The sequence below is a fragment of the Panthera tigris genome, chromosome C1 (genome assembly GCF_018350195.1).
Source record: "Panthera tigris isolate Pti1 chromosome C1, P.tigris_Pti1_mat1.1, whole genome shotgun sequence".
Lineage (NCBI taxonomy): Eukaryota > Metazoa > Chordata > Mammalia > Carnivora > Felidae > Panthera > Panthera tigris.
The window spans coordinates 122,643,617-122,662,865 of NC_056667.1; the positions used below are offsets into that span (position 1 = coordinate 122,643,617).

At 35.9% G+C, this 19,249-nt stretch overlaps 1 protein-coding gene across 3 annotated transcripts in view; it reads left to right on the top strand.

The window, feature by feature from the left end:
* The first annotated feature begins 4,108 nt into the window (after positions 1-4,108).
* The window catches only part of SLC35F5 (solute carrier family 35 member F5), a 41,817-nt gene continuing 26,676 nt past the window's right edge, over positions 4,109-19,249 (top strand). For 2 of the 3 annotated variants that reach the window (XR_006220658.1, XR_006220659.1), the window contains exons 1-9: positions 4,109-4,363; positions 5,239-5,329; positions 5,478-5,619; positions 9,277-9,420; positions 12,240-12,302; positions 14,232-14,313; positions 15,099-15,289; positions 17,750-17,831; positions 18,437-18,524. Coding sequence is in view for 1 of the 3 variants with exons in the window: in XM_042994286.1 (XP_042850220.1) it covers positions 4,324-4,363; positions 5,239-5,329; positions 5,478-5,619; positions 9,277-9,420; positions 12,240-12,302; positions 14,232-14,313; positions 15,099-15,289; positions 17,750-17,831; positions 18,437-18,524 (923 nt within the window). In the remaining 2 variants the exon portion in view is untranslated. The remainder of the gene's footprint in view (positions 4,364-5,238; positions 5,330-5,477; positions 5,620-9,276; positions 9,421-12,239; positions 12,303-14,231; positions 14,314-15,098; positions 15,290-17,749; positions 17,832-18,436; positions 18,525-19,249) is intronic. The other variant, XM_042994286.1, reaches the window with a different exon arrangement.

Consider the following 19,249-nt stretch of genomic DNA (forward strand, 5'->3'; position numbering starts at 1 on the left):
TGGGCCACTCAGCTGGCCGGGGCCTGGTCAGCTGGTTGAAGGCACAGGGTGGGCATGGGCAATGCCATTTTAAGTTCCTCGCGATTAGATGGCCTTTAGTTTCTTGTCTAGTACCTTGCCGATTATGTTTTCAACGGGAAGATACAAAAGGAAGTAATATTCAAGTAAGACCCTTTTCAAAATGAGCATCAATCTGGTGGCTAGCATAGAGTGCTAAAGGGATACTAGAGAAGCACATTTAGATTCAGTATTTCCTAGCTTAGCAAATACTTGCCCTAATAACATAGTCAGTTTTGCCTATAACATGAATTTCTTGAAGGCAGGCTCCTCATTGTATGCAATGTCCCCACAGTACTACCACACTGGTAAGTGTCAAGTGAGTAGTCAGTAATTTCTGATTTACTAAAAGTGTTTCTCTCTTATTTAAAATTCTTAGTTTCCATCATATATAAAATAAAAGTCCAAACTCTCTAACCTAGTTTCCAGAGCATGCTGCAACATCAGAACTCATCTGATCTGTCTCATTTCCCACTGTTTCTCTACATACATGCTGTGCTCTGCCCAATCAGTTTTATAACTTGCCTCTGGACACACCTTTTACTGTTGGTCACGTAGGGGACCAGAATATGCCACCCCAAAATATGCTACTTTGGCATAAGGATTATTTTGAGCTGGAGACAAAAGAGAATCAATAGATGTAGAAAGAAGTCTTCCCAAGCCTTCCCTTATCTGACTAAAAGGAGAAATTTGTGAAAAATGAGGACTGTCATTAATAGGAAGTTTCATGGCCATAAAGAAGGTGGAAGGTCAGTGTCAAAATGAACCAACACAAATTTTATTCTGTTAGTTTCTCTCGTATATTTACCTTCCATTGGTTTAGTGCTCTTGAAAGTTTAATAAAACTCTTTCTCTGTTGTTTTGTTATTTCTCTACAAATTATTGTTTTGTTAAGAGCCTATACTAGCCCAAGTTCTAACCACCCCTTTGAGTTACTCTTCATTGAGGTTTCTCCTGAATGATGAGTATTGTACATGTTAATAAACTATTTTTATTTGATCAGTCTGTCTTTTATCAGTCTAATTTTATACCGTCTTAGCAGGAGAACCTAGGAGGATAAAAGGAAAAATAATTTTTCCTCCCTTACACTCAGACTTTTACTCTCTTAGGAAAAAAAAATATCATTCTTCTCCCTGTTCCCTCATTAAATCCTACACATCACTAAAATGAAGCTCAGATTCTACCTGTTCCTAAACCCTTCTCTACTTAGATGTTTTAAGTGATCATGCCTTCAGAACTCTAGTCCATGCCCTCAAAGACATGGCAATGAATGATCATCAATCAAGCACTGACTTGGCATGCCTATTCTATGTACATTTGGAACTTTTAGTCAAATTTGTGTTGATATTTTGCTCATCTAACCTGCCTTTAAACCCTTTAAAATCTAAGACTTGGTTGTATTCAATAAACCCCAGTACCTGAGATACCTCAGAACCTCCCAAGTTTATGACTTTCCCTGAAGCATATGATTTACCCCATAAAATTCAGTAAGTGACACATTCAAAAGCAGTCTTTTCTATACCACAATTTGTTTAATTGCAAACCTCAATCCATTAAACTATGTCTTGGAAGCAAATAAAATCAAATATTTATTGAGCTATATGCCCAGCATGCTGGTAGCTACTTCAGAGAATAGAATGACACATAGACTTTTGTGAGATTGAAAATACAAAGGGACAAAGACCAGAGCATATATAAAAATAGAACTCTGACCCACAACCATTGCAGTAGTCAGTCCAGAAAGCCAACCACAATCTCTGCGACAGCTGGCCCAAAATGGCCAGGATTTGATCAGTAACTCCTAGTCATGTATAATTTTACTAGAGCTTGAATTGAATTGTAGTCTTTGAGGCTGGTGCACAGGAGAGTTAGCTAGTGGCTGCTCTGTACATACACAACTTTGTTTTCGTACTCATATTGTGACATATGTATTTTGTGGGAGAAATTACACTCTACATTTCTGGTGGGTTTTTTTGAAGGTGTCAGGCTTAATACCTGATGAATTCTAAGGGTCTACTTTTGTGAGATCTCAGTGAAGAGTGATCAACTTTGAAGAGTAAAAAAGGAAATTAATAAGTTAACCGTTTAGTCCTGTGAGACTAGAATAAAGGTGGTACCAACTGACAGAAATGTAGACTTGGGAAAATTAGGTATAAAGGTCAAGAGACTGCAGGAAGTTCAAGTTCATTCAACAAATATTACTGCCAACTCTGTCCTAGGTATTGTTCTAGATGATAGGATATATGGAGAATGATATTGACAAAAATCCTTGCTCTTGTGGAACTTATATATGAAAATGTAGACAGTTGGTATTTGGTGTGAGATTTTGAAGTTACTGAGGACTTATCCTTGAGTATATATTATCCAAGATATATACTTGGGGTCCAAAGAAAGCAATGCCTGAAATTAAGATGGTATCACAGCACAGAAATCACACTAGAATCTGTTGTCACAGAGCAATACAGTGGAATCTCCTTCAGAGGGAACTGGGAAAATACATTAATGGACGATTAACCTAGGGTTGGAGACTGCTTGAAGACAGCTGGTCTGGAATTAACCTTATCTTCACTATCACAAGAGTATCACAGCATTGTCCTTTAGCAGATGCTGTGGAAACAGGTGGTAATAATGGTAACCTGCATTTACATACATTTACAAAGTACTATCATTTGCATTATTTAATTAAGAAAAAACCAACTGCCTCCCTATGTTTACAGATGGAGAACTGAGGCCAAATTGAGAGTAGAATCATCCTCAAGATTAGCAAACAAATTGTGGTCAGATTAAGAATTAGAAGTTTTCATGATCCTTAGATACTCAGAGGTATTTATATTATTATTTTTTCGGTCTGTATATTATAAATGTAGCATATAATGAGCTTGACACCCTAAAGAATGTTAAAGAATAAAAAGGGTGCTGATTATATTACTTACTATATGCAACCACATTTCCCCTAAGTAGTAATTTTAAGAACATGGTTAAGATTTTTCCAACTCTCAATGACAGGTTTCTGAATAATTCATTAGAGGTGCTTGATACTGATCATTTATTAGAAACTGGTTGAGCAACACAAAAAATGTCCATTGATATTGTTTCATTAGTCATCTGAATATGTAATTTCAGTGAAACAAAAGATTTAAAAGAATTAAAAAATGTAGTATATTGTCACTACGGCAAGAAAGTTAAATTCTTCCTATTTCTTACTATTGCGCTTGAAGATGTTAAAAACGCACTGGTGGTGGATAACTCCAGTTAAATTACAGAACCCTTTAGTCTTGTTTTTCTTTTCTAAATACAAATTAGGACGTTGGTCAAGCATTTTTTATGGGATAGTCAAAAGATAGTTAAGAAAAAAATCTATACAGCTTACTATTTACATTTGTGGAGTTCCATGAGCCATGAATTGATCTAAGCCCTTCACATTTGTAAACTAATGTAATCCTGGCTTGCATATGTATGTGTGTGTGTGTGTGTGTGTGTATACACACAAGTGTGCAGATATACATAAACAGATGAGGCAGGTGCCATCATTTTCTCATCATATGAGAAAACTGAGAGCCAAGGAGGTGAAGTACTTTCCCCTAGGGACACAGCTTCTACCTCCGAGAACTGGGATCTAGTTTTACACACAAAAGGTTCCAGAAAGCAAAAGTTCTGCCAAGCAACTTTGCTTTTAGGTCCTCTCCAACTCTAGGAAACGGAGCTGCTAGCTTTGGTTCTAGGGCGGGGCCATGTGGAGCCTCGGCCACCTCCCTCGTCCTTTATTCTGCGCCAGCCACCCACGCCCGCTTCCCTCTTCTTCCACCACACCCTGCTTTACTTCTTCTATCTGCGCTCCTCCCCAGCGTCACGGACCGGTCTTCGAGCTCCGCGCCCTTGCAGCCCGTAGTACTCCGCTCCAAGCAGCCAAGTCACCTTAGAGACGCGCCCACGCGCGGTGGGCCGTCGCGCCGCCGTGACGTAACCTCAGCGCCGCCGCCATCGGGCTGGGGGGGCGGGGCGCAGGGGCAGGCTGGCCGGCTGGGGGCGTGGCCGGGGTCCAGCTTCGGGCCTCCGCGGCCATCGCTGCCTGCGCGGTCCCTTCCCCTCGCCCACTCCCGCCCTTCTGGGCCGAGTGGGGCTGGGTGGCGTCCGCAGCCTCGCCCCGAGGGACACCGCGGCTTCAGGTGCTGGGCCTCCAGCGCAGCGCAATGTCAGGCGCCGCGACAGCTCTGTGAGTCCGAGGCCGCGGCGCTGGGCGGCGGCGGGTCCGGGCCGAGGCCGCTCATGGTGCCGCCACGACACCATCGCGGGGCAGGAAGGCCAGGTAGGCAGGCAGGGGAGGGCCGCGAAATCAACCTGCGCCCAAACCGGCACCGAGTGTCCACGAACGGCCCCACCCCCAGCTGTTGGTGGCGGTCGGAGCGCCCTGGCCGAAATGGCACTGGTCTCCGAGGGGCGGCGTGAGGGGAAGGCTGACAGGGGCGTGTGAGCCTGGTGAGGACTCAGGCACTAGTGGGAGCTGCTCGAGCGCCGCCTCCGGGCTTTTTCTCACTCCCTGAGGAGGCGTCACCGGCTTAACTTTTGTTTTTTTTTTTCCCTCAAAGGAAGAGGATTCCCTTTAACAGCTGTTTCCTCACTCGTCTCGTGAATTTGTCTTTCGATCTAAAGAAACTAGATGCGGTGACAGGCAGGGGTGGGTGCGGGAGCGTGGAGTATCCTCCCCTTCTACCACGTGAGGCGTTTGGAAACGTGCCCTCAAGACTCAAAACAAATCACTTCCTCTCAAATAATCAAACTCCCCTGCCAAGAGACAGGGGACCGAGAAGACGCTCAGAAACAGGCGCGAGTCTAGACATTGCCCCCTGTGGTGGATTCCTCTGTAGGGAGAGGCGAATGGAGTTGTGTATTTACGAAACTTGGAGGAGCTATTTACCAGTCGTTAACTATTGTTAAATACTGCCGTTTGTTGAATACTGGCCTTTTTTTTTTTTTTTTCTGTACTGTGTACGTTTCTGAGTATAATTTGAAATATACAGTGAATACCATTAGAGGCTAGAGAATAGTGTCAATTGTATTTAACACACTTAGGTATTTTTCTTTTCATTTGTTCATTTTGAATTTTAAGAGTAAAAAAGATGTGATGAACCTTATTTTGAGTCGTTGATGTTTTCGTAATCATCATTTTATGGTTGTTTTTAGGTGCGCTGAGTTCTTTACCTCCTTTTAGACTCAGATCTGCCAAGTTTCCAGGCATTGCTGTTGAAGATCTCAGAAAGGCCTTCAAAGTAAGGTAAATCCAACTTTTAATTTACCGTGTGACCTTCAAACTGAACCTTAGCTAACCAGTGATGTTTATGTTTCTCTTACGCGAATTTCTCATTTTCTATGGTTATTTTTCGAAACCTTCTCTAATGGGATCTGTATTTTCTACAAAACAGACTGCAGATGGTGTGCGTATTTATCATGAACCGGATGAATTCCCAGAGCAGTGGTTTCACTCAGCGCAGGAGAATGGCTCTTGGGATTGTTATTCTCCTACTTGTTGATGTGATATGGGTCGCATCCTCAGAACTAACTTCGGTATGTAATTCTTGTGTAGGAATGATGTTGCATTCTAGTAATGCTGCTGTCAATCTGCAGTCTCTCTCTAATCATTTCTATCTCTCGAGCTTACTTTAAGCAGTATTTTGGGGGCGCCTGGGTGGCTCAGTCCTTTAAGCATCCAACTTCGTCTCGGGTCATGATCTCACGGTTTGGGAGTTCCAGCCCCGCTTCCGGCTCTGTGCTGACATTTTGGAGCCTGGAGCCTGCTTCAGATTCGGGGTCACCCTCTTTCTCTGCCCCTGCCCTGCTCATGCTCTGTCTCTCTCTCCTTCAAACATAAAATAAACATAAAAATATTTTTTTAAAAAAAGCAGTATTTTGAACGTTGAATTACTTATATTCTTTGATAAGTGAATTCGTGTCAATTCAAGTTGAAACAAAAGATACTCTTTTTTGTATCTTAGACTTTTCATCTGTCTTCTAGAGAGTTATTTAAAAAAAAAAGAGACTATGTGCATGTTTTCTTAATATTTGAATAGGTATCTGCTGTTTTCTTGTAAATTCAGGGTTTTTGCTGTTGTTTATAAATACTATTTTCTAGTGGATAAGTATCTAGGATGCAAAACCATTTGTCACCATTTAGTGGATAGTAAGAATGCTTTTGGACAAATGAGTGAAAGTGATCAGAGTTTTCATTATTGTGCATATGCATGAGCGCATGCACAGTTATACATTCGCCGATTCAAACATTGTAAAATACATGGTACACAGCGCATTCAGTTAAATTTTATTTTGCCTTTATCAGAGTACTCGTGATAGTAATGTGTTATTTTGAGTGCACAAAGTAGTTTTTCTTTCTAATTATATATGTAGTTATTTTTATTTGTTTAGTTAATCTCTATAAAAAGACATGCTTTTTATAAAGAAGCTTCACTTTCAGAAATTACTTTTCAACTTACATGTTGCAGTCTTAAGGCTAATATACAAAAGGAAACTAGCATTTATAAAATGAACTTAAATGTGAAAAAAAGCAGTTTGATATTGCTGGTCATCTCACATCATAGCTAAGTAAATAATTGATATTGACATTGTAGCCAATGAATAAATAAATTTTTAGCTGTTTTGGAAGTAGGCTCTGGAATACAACAGCTATTTATTTTTCACTCTTCTATAACTTTTTTTTTTTTTTAGATTAACATTCTGTAGTTTAACCACAAAGAAATCTCTTTAATGTTGACAGGGAAATAAGCCTATCTTTAAAAATTTATTTTAGTTTTAAATAAATGGTTTTATTTTTATTTATCTGGTAATAAAATTTAGGACAGAAGAGGACCTGATCAAATTATAATTTAAGCAATTCCAATCTGTTGATAAGAGAATATTTTATAATTTTGTTAGCCAAGAGCATATATGATGTGTCTAATTTTTCAGCCAAATATGCTCATTAAACTTGTGAGATATATTGTGTATTTCAACAAGAAAATCAATCTTTGTATTATAAAAACTTTCTAACATCTACAAAGTAGAGAGAATGGTATAATGGATCTTCATATACCTAACAACTATCAAATTTTGCCAGTCTTCTCTTATCAACCTCCCAGACATGTTTTCCTGGACTATTTTAAAGCACATTCTAGCCACTTATCCTTTCACCTATAAATTTTTTCATATTCACCTCAAACTGAAAGGTCCTAATTTTTAAAAATATGATCACTCTGCCATTAACATATCTAACAAAATTATAATTTCTTAAAATCATCTGGTTCCTGATCCATATTCAAATTGCTTTTAATTCACTTTTGTTCCTTAACTGTACTCTCCCACCCCTGCCTTTTTTAAAAATCATGCTATAAATTTGTCGGAAAAGCTGGATCATTTTTCCTATAGGATATATCACATTCTGGGTATCACAACAAGACTGCCATTAGCCTGGGTGACTCAGACAACAAACATTTATTTCTCACATCTGTGGCCTGGAGAGCTCAAGATCAAGGCACTGGCAGATGCAGTGTCTGGTGAGGATATGCTTCCTGGATCTTAGGTGGCAGTGTTCTCACTGTGTCCTCTCAAGGCAGAAAGGGCAGCATTCTGTGGTGTCTTTATAAGGCACTAATTCCATCCATGAGGGTTCTGTCCTTAGTTATCTCCAAAAGCCTCACCTCCAAATACCGTCACATTTAGGGGTTAGGATTTTAACATATGAACTTGGGGAAGACATACATACTCACTTCATAACACACATTCCAAATTTTGCTGATTGTTTCCTTGAGGTGTCATTTAACTTGCTCCTCCTTTTCTCTTACTTCCTGTAAAATGGTACTTAGGTTAAGTCTTGATTTGATTCAGGTTCAGTTTTTCGGGAAAAATACCTTGGTGGAACTGGGTACTTCCCATGATAACACATGAGTCACAAATGGCTGCAAGTCTTACTTTGGGTGATGCCAACTTTGGCACTATAAAATTTCTTACCAACCTTTAGGTAGTAGTCAGTTATCCATATGATTATTCTCTTGATGGACTATTTCATTTAGGGGTTGTAAAATGATGATTTTTCTAAGGGTCATTACTTCTGCATTTCTTAGCTGGAATTCTTTATGGAGAGCTTTCTGTAACTACTATGTGGTTATCCTGAAACATGGTTCATATAGGAAGGGTTGAATAAATCTTGATTCTTTTCTTTTGTTCATTTTAGAGTAATGTTGCTTAGCAACTTCCATTAGTAACCATAGAGTATCATTATACATTCATGGATTTTTGTATATTTACTGTGTTTCAGACAGTTGTAGTTACTCCGTTTTATGCTTAAACTGTCCTATCTTTGACCAGTGGGGGCCCCTTCAAATTGACTCTACTGTCCTTTCAGTATGATCCTATTAATCTTTAACATCCTATTTGTTTTCTGGTGCAAGATGCCCCAGGCTCATCTGGTACTTTTCCTGCTCCATACTTGGATTTGGTCATTTCTTTAAGAACCCATGGTTTCTTTTAGTGCAAGATAATACAGATTACCATCAGGATTCTATAGGTGCTTACTCCTCCTGGGTCATTTTTTCCAGGCCTTTCAGTATACATAACTAGGAATATTTTTTTAGGAAACAAGAAAATCATGAGTTCTAAGTTAAATGAAGGTGACAGGTTTTATATAATTTCCTAACAATATTAAACTTCATGCAATTTTATTCATACACTGTTCTGCTTTATTACCTTCCTTTATGCTGTTTCCTCTGGGCTATTATTCAGTCCCCCACACTCAGCTCAAGAATAGCTTCTCTTAGGAAACTTCCATAATCCTCAAAATGGTCTGTCTCCCTTTGGTAATTCCATGGTACCTGTATACCCCTATTGTGGTACTTAACACATTATGCTGTTCTTTTCATAAATATATGAAAAGAAAGGCTGTCTTATTTTTCCTTAGCCTTTAGCACAAGTACTCTTTCTTGCATAGTAGGTTTTTGATGAATGTTGAACAGAACATTTTTTTTGGAAGTTGTTGCTGTTTTGTTTGGGAATATTCTTTGTATATAAGCAAATACAATATTTAGAAATGAGTATAAAATATTTTCATAATCCTTTTTGATTTTCTGTTTCACTTGAACTTCTAGAGTTAAAAATCATGTAATAGGCTTATTTTATTAGAGATAAGTAATAAGGTTTAAAGTCATTTCATAGTTTCTGTAAATTTTTCCTCTACAGTATGTTTTTACTCAGTACAACAAGCCGTTCTTCAGCACCTTTGCAAAAACATCTATGTTTGTTCTATACCTTTTGGGCTTTATTATTTGGAAGCCATGGAGACAACAGTGTACAAGAGGATTTCGAGGAAAGCATGCTGCTTTTGTAAGTTTTAAATTTTAAGTGCTTGTTGGAGAGGGGATTTATTTTTTCAAAGTGTAAAGTTAGTAGTGTCTCAAAGGACTGTCAAATTTCAAGTTGTTAAAATGAATGAAGATAACATAAGAGAAACCGACTTTTGTCCAAAATTTTAAATTCTTCTTCTAATCAGCCTGGTATCAAAATATCTTATGAGAAATCAAAGGTGCATAATCACTTTCTTGCTGTTACCTCATAACATCCTTTGAGTTGTTAAAAATTATTGAGCTGGCCCAAATCAATTAATGTGGAGATGAAGATGAAAGTGAGGAGTAAGAAGAATATCTGGAGTCTTTGGTCATTTGCACACTGGTTGAATAGCATCTAATTAGTGGTAAAGTTGATTGTAGAAATGAAGTAATTCAAGGTTTTATTTATTGAAATGAGAATAGCATATTTAGACCATGTTTCAGATGTTTGGCTAACCAAATTATATTCTTTCATTGATAATCAGCACATAATGTGCTGATTCATAGAGTTGAGAGAAATAGCAGTTTATATAGTGATGTATCTTCCTTGTAGAAGTAAACACTGAATTTTTGAGAGTGAAGAATATTAAACTGCCTCTTACATTCTCTTCTTTTTCCCATCTTTCCTTTTCTCTTCTTTTAAAATTGTGATAGAATATGCATAACATCAGATTTACCATTTTAGCCCCTTTTCTCCCCCCCCTTTTTTATTGTAGTTAGATATAGATGGCATAAAATTTACAATTTTAACCATTTTTAAATGTATAGTGGCATAGAGACACTTTGGTGGCTCAGCTGGTTGAACGTCCCACTTTGGCTTAGGTCATGATCTCAGTTTGTGGATTCGAGCCCTGCATCAGGCTCATTGCTGTCAGCACGGAGTCTGCTTCAGATTCTCTGTTCCTGCTCTCTCTCTGCCCCTCCCCTCATTCTCTCTCTCTCTCTCTCTCTCCCCCAAAAATAAATTAAAAAATAAAAATAAATGTATAGTGTCATATAATGAACATTTTAAATGCTCGGTGGCATTAAATATATTCTCTTTGCTGTGCAGCCATCACCACTATCCATCTCCAGAACTTCTTCATTATCCCGAACAGAAACTCTATCCATTAAATAATAACTAACTCCCATTCCCCACTCTTTCCAAATACTTTCTTTCTCTTTTATTTTTTTGGTGTGTATTATTTTTTGTGCATTAGACTAGTATTATTTATTGTCTTTTCTAATGAACACGTTCTATTTTTTACTTTGCAAAGGTAATGTACATTATAGAAATGTGTATACATTGTAGTATTACATGTAGGAATATGTTATGTGTATATAATACATGCACATTATTGAAAATTTAGAAAATACAGAGGGACAAAAAGAAGAAAATAAGTAATTCCAACATTCACAGAATAACCCCAGAGTATTTTGGCATATATCCTGCCATTCTTTTTCATGTATTTTCATTTTATATTTTATAAATTGGAATTGTACCATTATGTCCTGTTTTACAACTGGCTTTCTGTTCTTAGTGGTATATCATGAACAATAATGTAGTATTCCTAGAACATTTTTTAATGTTTTTTTTTATAGTAGTGATGAATGTTTATTGTTGAAGACAAATTATGGTAATAAGAAGAACAAGAATAGTCTGTCCATAATCTCACCATTCTAACACCACTATATATATTTGATACTTTCTAGAGCTGTGTATTTATGTGCATATATTTAAAATTATAGTAGAAATAAGTTTAATATCATTGTCTAACCTGATTTTGCCTTTCATGTAACAATATATCATAAATACTTTTCCAGGCCAATAAATAAACATTTGTTATTATCTTTTCTATTTTATTTAACTGTTCCTTGATAATTAGGTTGTTTTCACTTTCTCTTTTGATGTAAATAAATAGGAATATTTTTTATACACATCTGTAGTTATTTACTTAGGATAAATTTTGCAAAGCCTAATTGCTGGATAAAAAACTAATGCCATTTTTCAGGCTTTTGCTTCTTACTACTAAATTACTGTCTGTATTTCATATCACTGTTAGCAATGCATGCGATTGAATCCTTACCAAACCCCAACATTTATTAATTTGACAGGTGAACAGTTATACTTTGTTTAATCTGCCTGCTTTTGGTAGCTTTTTCTTTTATTTGTTGTGTAATAGAATTCTTTTTGAGTTGTCTATACCTTGTTTATTTTTCTACATTGACTCCTTCTTATTGACTTATAAGAATTCTTTTAAGAGCCTGGGCTTTGGTGTTTGAATCTTGTTCTGTCATTTGCTTATTGCTGACCTTGAGCAAGTTATTTAACTTCTTCAGACTTTAAGCAGAGATAATAGGGTAGCTGTGGGTATGAATAAAAGTATGCTTCTGCAGCAGTAGCCCAGAGTTCTCCCAAGTGCAGTCCAGACCCTGAGATCCATTTAGGGGGTTCTTGGTGTTAATACTGTTATCAGTGTAACACTAAGATGTTTTTTGTCTTTTTCACTAACCCACTTGTCCTTTTCCTGCCAATCTGAAATGTTATAATAGTATTGTGAAAAGGTTGTAAGTTTTGTATTTAGACTGGCTTGAATTTTAATCCTGGCTCTGTCACTTAGATGAAATCTCTCAGCTTCAGTTTCTTCATCAGTAAAATGAAATTGATAATACCTACCTTGCATGATTGAATACTTGGCATTAGCTGCTATTTTTATTAATAATTATACTCTTAAAGGTCTGCTCTGGATTCTTGATTCTGTTCCTTTGAGCTGTGAATGACAGCAGCCTTACTTTATAACATGAGTTTAATCATATTTTATGTCCCATTATCTGTAGTTTGCAGATGCTGAAGGGTACTTTGCTGCTTGCACAACAGATACAACTATGAATAGTTCTTTGGTAAGTGCTTTTTTTCTCATCAGAAGTGGAATGGGTGGAATTGAGCCGTGACAGGAAGGACTGAAATAGCTTTATAGCACCACTATATTAAGATATAGATATATCTTAAAACTGGGTGCCTTCCATAAGAATTATAACTTAGTACTTTGTTTCCTGGGACCTAGAAGTAAGCAATTCCACCTTCTAAAGAGAGAGGGGAAGAGTATATTGGTTATGGAGTGAAAATACTAAGGGACAGTCCTTTGTCCTTTGTTTCTTGCTAACTTTGTCACTTTGTGTTCATTATTATTATTATCACTTAGAACCAAATATATTTGCTGGACACTGACAATATATAAGCAGATTATTTATTCCACAAATTTTTATACAAATTATAAGAGCACTTAATATTTGTTAAGCACTTGTTCTAGGCTCTAGAGATATAGCTTATGTTCTAGTGTGTGAGAGTGTGTGTTTTGGGAGGGGGAAAGAGATAATAAGTGAACCAGTAAAGTAATTAACATATTCACTTATTTTAAGCATTTATAATCTAGTTGGAGAGAAAGTATGTAGAAATCTGGGTTTTTGTAGATCATTGTTAAGGCCTTTCTGTAAAATGTATTGGTCCAAATGTGGCATTCTATCTTATAAAAATTTTAATGTTACTCTAAAGTTTAACACCAGTTTATAAAGTACTAGTGTGGTGACTTTATTATTGTTTGCCTTTTTGAACTGTAGTTGTATGCAGAATAGGCTACCAGATGTTCTAAAGAATTTATGAAGCTTAGAGAAAATGTCATTTCTTTTGTCTGGGATCTTTAATATCAGCAAGGTTAATATCAGTTGCCTCTATCAGCATAGAAGAAAGAGTTGAGGTGGCAGACTATTCTTATAACTACTCTTCTACTGATTTTTGCTGTTATCTGTGAGATGGATATGTCAACATTTTCTAGACCAAATGCTGTAATGAAAAGTTTAGTGAATGAAGAGACTATGTCTTTTTTAAGACCCTGTTGCCTCTTCATTTACTGAATATTTTTCATTGGCAGAGTTCTATGCCAAGAGCTAAAGGGAAATTAAATTAAAACATTTTCTGTTAATTTAAGAAACAGCCTAGTTAAAGAGTTGTGCCTTAAATATAGATCATTTAAAGAACATTTGTAAAAACAGAAGAATTCAGAACCATTTAAAAACATAGACCTTTAATGCATGGTTAGATAAACCTGGTAGTTCTGTTGTCTACCACTTGATTATTTTATATCTCGGCTTCTATAAAAGTATTTTTTTAATGTTTATTTATTTATTTTGTGAGTGAGAGGAGTGAGTGGGGTGGGGAGAGGCAGAGAGAGCTAGAGAGAAAGAATCCTGAGCAGGCTCAGCCTGGAGCCCAACTCTGAGTTTGATCCCACAACTGTGAGATTATGCCCTGAGCTGAAATCAAGAATCAGATGCTCAACCACCTGAGCCACCCAGGTGCGCCAAGTTTTTTTAAATACCATTTTATGAGGTTGTTATGAGGACTAATGGGAAATATATGATATTTACACATTATATACTTGATTATCTCTTTATTGTCTGCCTTCCCCTTTAACCTACATGATCATTGATGACAGAGACTTTGTCTTCTTTCACTTTTATAGCCCCGTGATCTATAACAGTTTCTGACATAGTAGAAATTTAGCATGTATTTGTTAAAAGAATACATGAAAAGGAATAGGAGATAATCTGTTAGCTTGAGAAAGGGGTCTGTTTTTATAACATTTAAAGGCTAAATATCGTAATGTACCAATGCTGTTCCAATATACTTTGGAAAATTCTCTGTAAATATGGTGGTGAACAGCTGTGTTTTGAGCGGTATATATGACTATATACTCTCATCTTAAATTTTAGACAATATATCAACTATTATATTTGCTGTTTATATTTGTTCCTGTTTTTCTTGCATTCTAGAGTGAACCTTTGTATGTTCCTGTGAAATTTCATGATATTCCAAGTGAAAAACCTGAGAACACAAACATTGATACTGAAAAAAGTAAGCAAAATTTAGAATTTTATAACTTAGAAATGGGAAGAAATTTTAGTTTCATTTAAACCATCCCCAAACTTAGTGATTTTGTGGGTTGACTAGGATCACCTGGCATTTCTTCTTTTCCATGTGGTGTTGGCTTGGCCTGTAGTCTTCCAGAAGTTTTGTCTAGAAGGTTTTATTAATTCAACTAGAAATAATTTAAAAATATCAGAAATCTGTATGGTTTTGTTATATATATATTTTCAAATGGACAGTGTCCTCTTCAGCCATGCCACTAAACACCCCTAATAGCAAATTATAAGAGTTTCTTGTATCTGTGAATGGTGCAAAGAATGTCAGCTTCAGTGTAAGACAGTGTTTATCCATAATACTCTCTTGCAAAGAGTGAACCTCTAGAGGAGTGTTCCGCATGCTTGACCAGGAAAATAGTTCTCGTAAATTGGGTATCTATGAGGAAAAATCCAAGAAAAGTTATACAATAAATACTAAAATAATAACCATACTATAATCCTGGCCAGGCAATATATGTACATAATTGCAGAACCCTTGTTTGAATATTTGGTCTCATTTTAAAGCCTTTAAAACATTTTTATAGATGAAAACCGTTTTCCTGTTAATTCTTTGAGTAGAGCTGCTCCAGGTAATAATATAACTGGTTTTCTTTGCTGTCCAAGTCTGATCATATATGGATTAAAGAATACACATTTATCAGTTAATTAAAATTTATGGGTTTTGTTGGATGTGAGGGGAGACATTTAATGATTTTGTATTATACTTTTCCTTTTAAGCTCCCAAAAAGTCTCGTGTAAGGTTCAGTAATATCATGGAGATTCGACAGCTTCCATCAAGCCATGCATTGGAAGCCAAGCTGTCTCGCATGTCACATCCTACTGTGAAAGAACAAGAATCCTTACTCAAAACTGTAGGGAAACTTACTGCAACTCAAGTAGCAAAAATTAGCTTTTTTTTTTGCTTTGTGGTAGGTCTTCTCTTTATTATATGTTTAGAACTTGAATTTTAAGACAGTGTACATACCAACAGAGTGCTATTTAAGTGTAATACTGTTAGTTTGCTTAATCGTGACTTTAAACTCAGCTATCTGGCATCATTGGGGAATTTGAGTATCAGAGTCAATAATTGCTTGCCATACCTCAGAGAATTCGGTAATTACTATAACATTATAGCTACTTCTGTATATATTTGGAATTTGACATTGCTTCAGGGTCAGAATAATTAATAGTTATTTTATACTATGATGTATACAAGGGCTAATAAATACCCAGATAAGAGTTTACTGTATGCATTGATTTTGTCAAAAAAGTGGTTTGGTGGTTGTATAATAAATTCATGTAAATGTGGTCAAATATTTTAGCAACTACTCATAGTAAACATTTCTACAGAATTTTTTGTAGTATTGTTGATAGCTTCTTTATTATATTAATATAGAAACTGAAAAATGTGCTTAAGATTTCATGATAGAACAATTGTGTAGCAAATACTCTTTTTGAATAAGCTGGGATTACTTGTCTGAGTTAGTGAAAACTCTGGAGTTTAGAATTTAATAATGAATTTCATTGCTCTTTGCTGTGTATGTCATTGGAAGCAGCCTAATCCAAGGTTCTTTAGTATGAGCCTATAAGATTTAAGTTTATATTGAACTTTTTTAAACACTAGATAATGCATGCTAATGTCAATATCATTAGCCTGATTATAAGATTTTTTTACTTCCCAGTTTTGCCTCATTGAATAGCCCACTTTTTTCTATCCTCTTCCTGGATAACATCTAGTTGAGTGTTACTTTGATTAATATATTCAGCAGTGCAAATCAGAAAATCTTTGTGAGTGATGATAATTACATATATACTAAAAAGCTCATACATTTGGATTATGCTGTTAATACGGATTTCCAAATGTTTGCTTATTTTAAAAGAATGTAAGGCAAGAGTAAGATTTATTAATTATATGTTACCTAATTTTCAAATGAGACTTGAGGTGGAGAATAATAAAAGTGTCTATATAGTAAAAGTTAAACCTGGGTGGCTCAGTTGGTTAAATGTCCAACTCTTGATTTTGCCTCAGGTCACTATCTCACACTTCATGAGACTGGGCCTCACACTGGGCTCTGTGCTGACATCATGGAGCCTGCTTGGGATTCTCTCTCTCTGCCTCTCTGCCCCTCCCTTGCTCATGGTCTCTCTCAGAATAAATATATAAACTTTAAAAAAAAAGAGGGAAAGATAAGAGCCAGATTAAATGGGTAGTGTGTGTGTGTGTGTGTGTGTGTGTGTGTGTGTGTGTGTGTGTGTGTGTGTCTGTTTGGGGGGGGAGCTGGTTGTGGAATAGGATGATTATATCAGGAACTTCAATTTAAAGGAAGAAAGCTACTTCAAATGAGCACACTGTTTATCCCTAGGCAAATTGGTAAAAGGAAAGGCAAATAGGAAAACCTCATGAATTACACAACTTATTGCCTATTAAAAAGAAATACTGTATTTCCCTTCTTTGGATAAAGCAATTTTCCAACTCACGACTCTGAGAGAATGTATTACATAGATTAAATACATTACATAGGTACTATTCCATGTAGCAGATTTATATACAGATAGATATGTGCATATAAAAAGCCTTTTAAAAATGGTGATGAAATATATGTGCTATACATTTGCTATTTTAACCTTTTTTTTTTATTTTAACCATTTTTAAGTGTATATAGCTTTAGTGGCATTAAGTACGTTCACATCGTTGTACAACCACCACCATCTATCAACAGAACATTTTTCATTGTGTAAAACTGAAATTCTATGTCCATTAAATAAGTCCCCTTTATTATCTTCCCCAGCCTCTGACAACCACCATTCTACTTTCTGTCACTATGAATTTGACCACTCTTAAATACCTTGTATGAATGGAATCATATACTGTTTTTCCTTTTATGACTGGTGGACTTTTTTAGATTTCCAAAATGAATGTCTTTTTATCTATCAGTCTACCTAGTTGGTAGCTACCTTGATCCATCCCCATAGGCATCATCTCGTTGAGTAGATTTCTCATCATGCTGTATTTATCTGTACATATTTTAATATTGGAGAATTTCCCCAAATTCAAATTTGATTTAGATAAACTTTAATAGAATGCTAGAAGTGTTTGGATAAAGCAAATTTTAAAGTTGATACTCAGTTTTACCCTCATTAAAAAAAAAACTTGAATACTAATTTTAATGAGCTATTGTTAATTTCTTAAGGGAAGTTGAATAGCAACGATCTTAGATCTAATTGTAAATGCCCTCTTTTTTGAGCTTGTGATTTTTCAATAGAAAGCAACTTTTAAAAGCTCTTATGATAAAATATTTAGGGGGAGAAAAAAAAAGGAGGGTCCTATAAACTGTGACAGATGTAAGCATGTCATTCAATTGGGTTCACTTTGTTTTCTTTGTCTTTAGTGGTTTCTGGCAAATTTGTCATATCAAGAAGCACTTTCGGACACACAGGTTGCTATAGTTAATATCTTGTCCTCAACCTCTGGTAAGAAATTTGTCTTCAAAATTTACATTATAACTTGAAACCTTTTTCTGTTATATGTGTATGTACATATACACACATTTTTATCTTACTACAAATTACATTCATTCTAATAATGCACATTAGTGTGTTGTAACTACATAAATGTTTGTAGTTTTATGCTGTGGCCTTGTACTGTTTACATTCCTTCGACTATGTTATGGCATTTTTTATATAACAACATATTAAAGTTTGATGGGCTGTTTTTTTTGTATTGTAGTTGTCATTCCTTTCACATATTCTTTCTGAAGATCTTTTTCTGGACCCTTTGGCTAAATGTAATTGCTTTTTTCAGAACCATAATTTACCCAATGAAAGATGTTTTATTTTAAAAATTGAATCACCTTCCAAATCTGGGAGAGAAAAAGTATTTTTGAAGCTGTAAAAATAACTTGAGCACACATGCTTGATTATGATGAGGTCATAATGTTACTCTGAATGCTCAATTTAACTCTTATTAGTTTAAAATAAGTAGGGTTATACTTAATCTGTATTGTTGAAATAAACATGATTTAGTTTAAAGGCTGCTTTCCACAGTATTAAAGCTGATGTATCTTTTTTCCCTGCAGGACTTTTTACCTTAATTCTTGCTGCAGTGTTTCCAAGTAACAGTGGAGATAGATTTACTCTTTCTAAACTACTAGCTGTAATTTTAAGGTAAGAATGTAACATAATAGCTAGTTAATTCTGCTTAAAAATATAATGTTTAAAATTTTTCTGTTAGTGACATAGGATAGTTTATATTATACTATGGCAAAGCAAGATGAGGATGAAAGAAGGGTTTATGTGGATATCATGCTATGCAGCCTTGGATCAGGTCCTTCTTTAGTTTTCTAAATGGTCCTGGGGAGAGTAACTGGAGGGAGGGACCCCAAAGCAGCTTTGGTTCCCATTCAAGTGAGGACAGACAGTATACTACTGTGTATTGTACTGATGTTTACATTTAACTTAATGTGGCACCTTAATCCTCATCACCTCCTAAGTTCCTGTTTCCTTCTCCTAAAACAAGTTCCTCTTTCTGTTTTGGTTTTGGGTTTTATATCTCCTACTTCTAATAATCAAACGTGCAGTCTTCTCTGATTATTTCATCCTCACATGATCTTTCAGTTTTCTGTATAAACCATCTGGCAGTTTTGAATTAGTGTGTAACATCAGTATTGTCAATAACTGTATTTAAATCTTTTATGTAACTTTGTGTATGTTTGTCTTGTCTTTTCTATGGGTTATAAACCTTTAAAGGCCAGAGCCTTGTTTGCTGCTTATTTGTGCCGCCTGCAGTGTAGCGTAGGGCTTTGCTTACTGACAGTACTCAACAAAGATGTATTGGTTTGATAAAGCTGTTGTCTTTATGAGAAAAAATCAGAAATCAGAGAAGAAAGTTG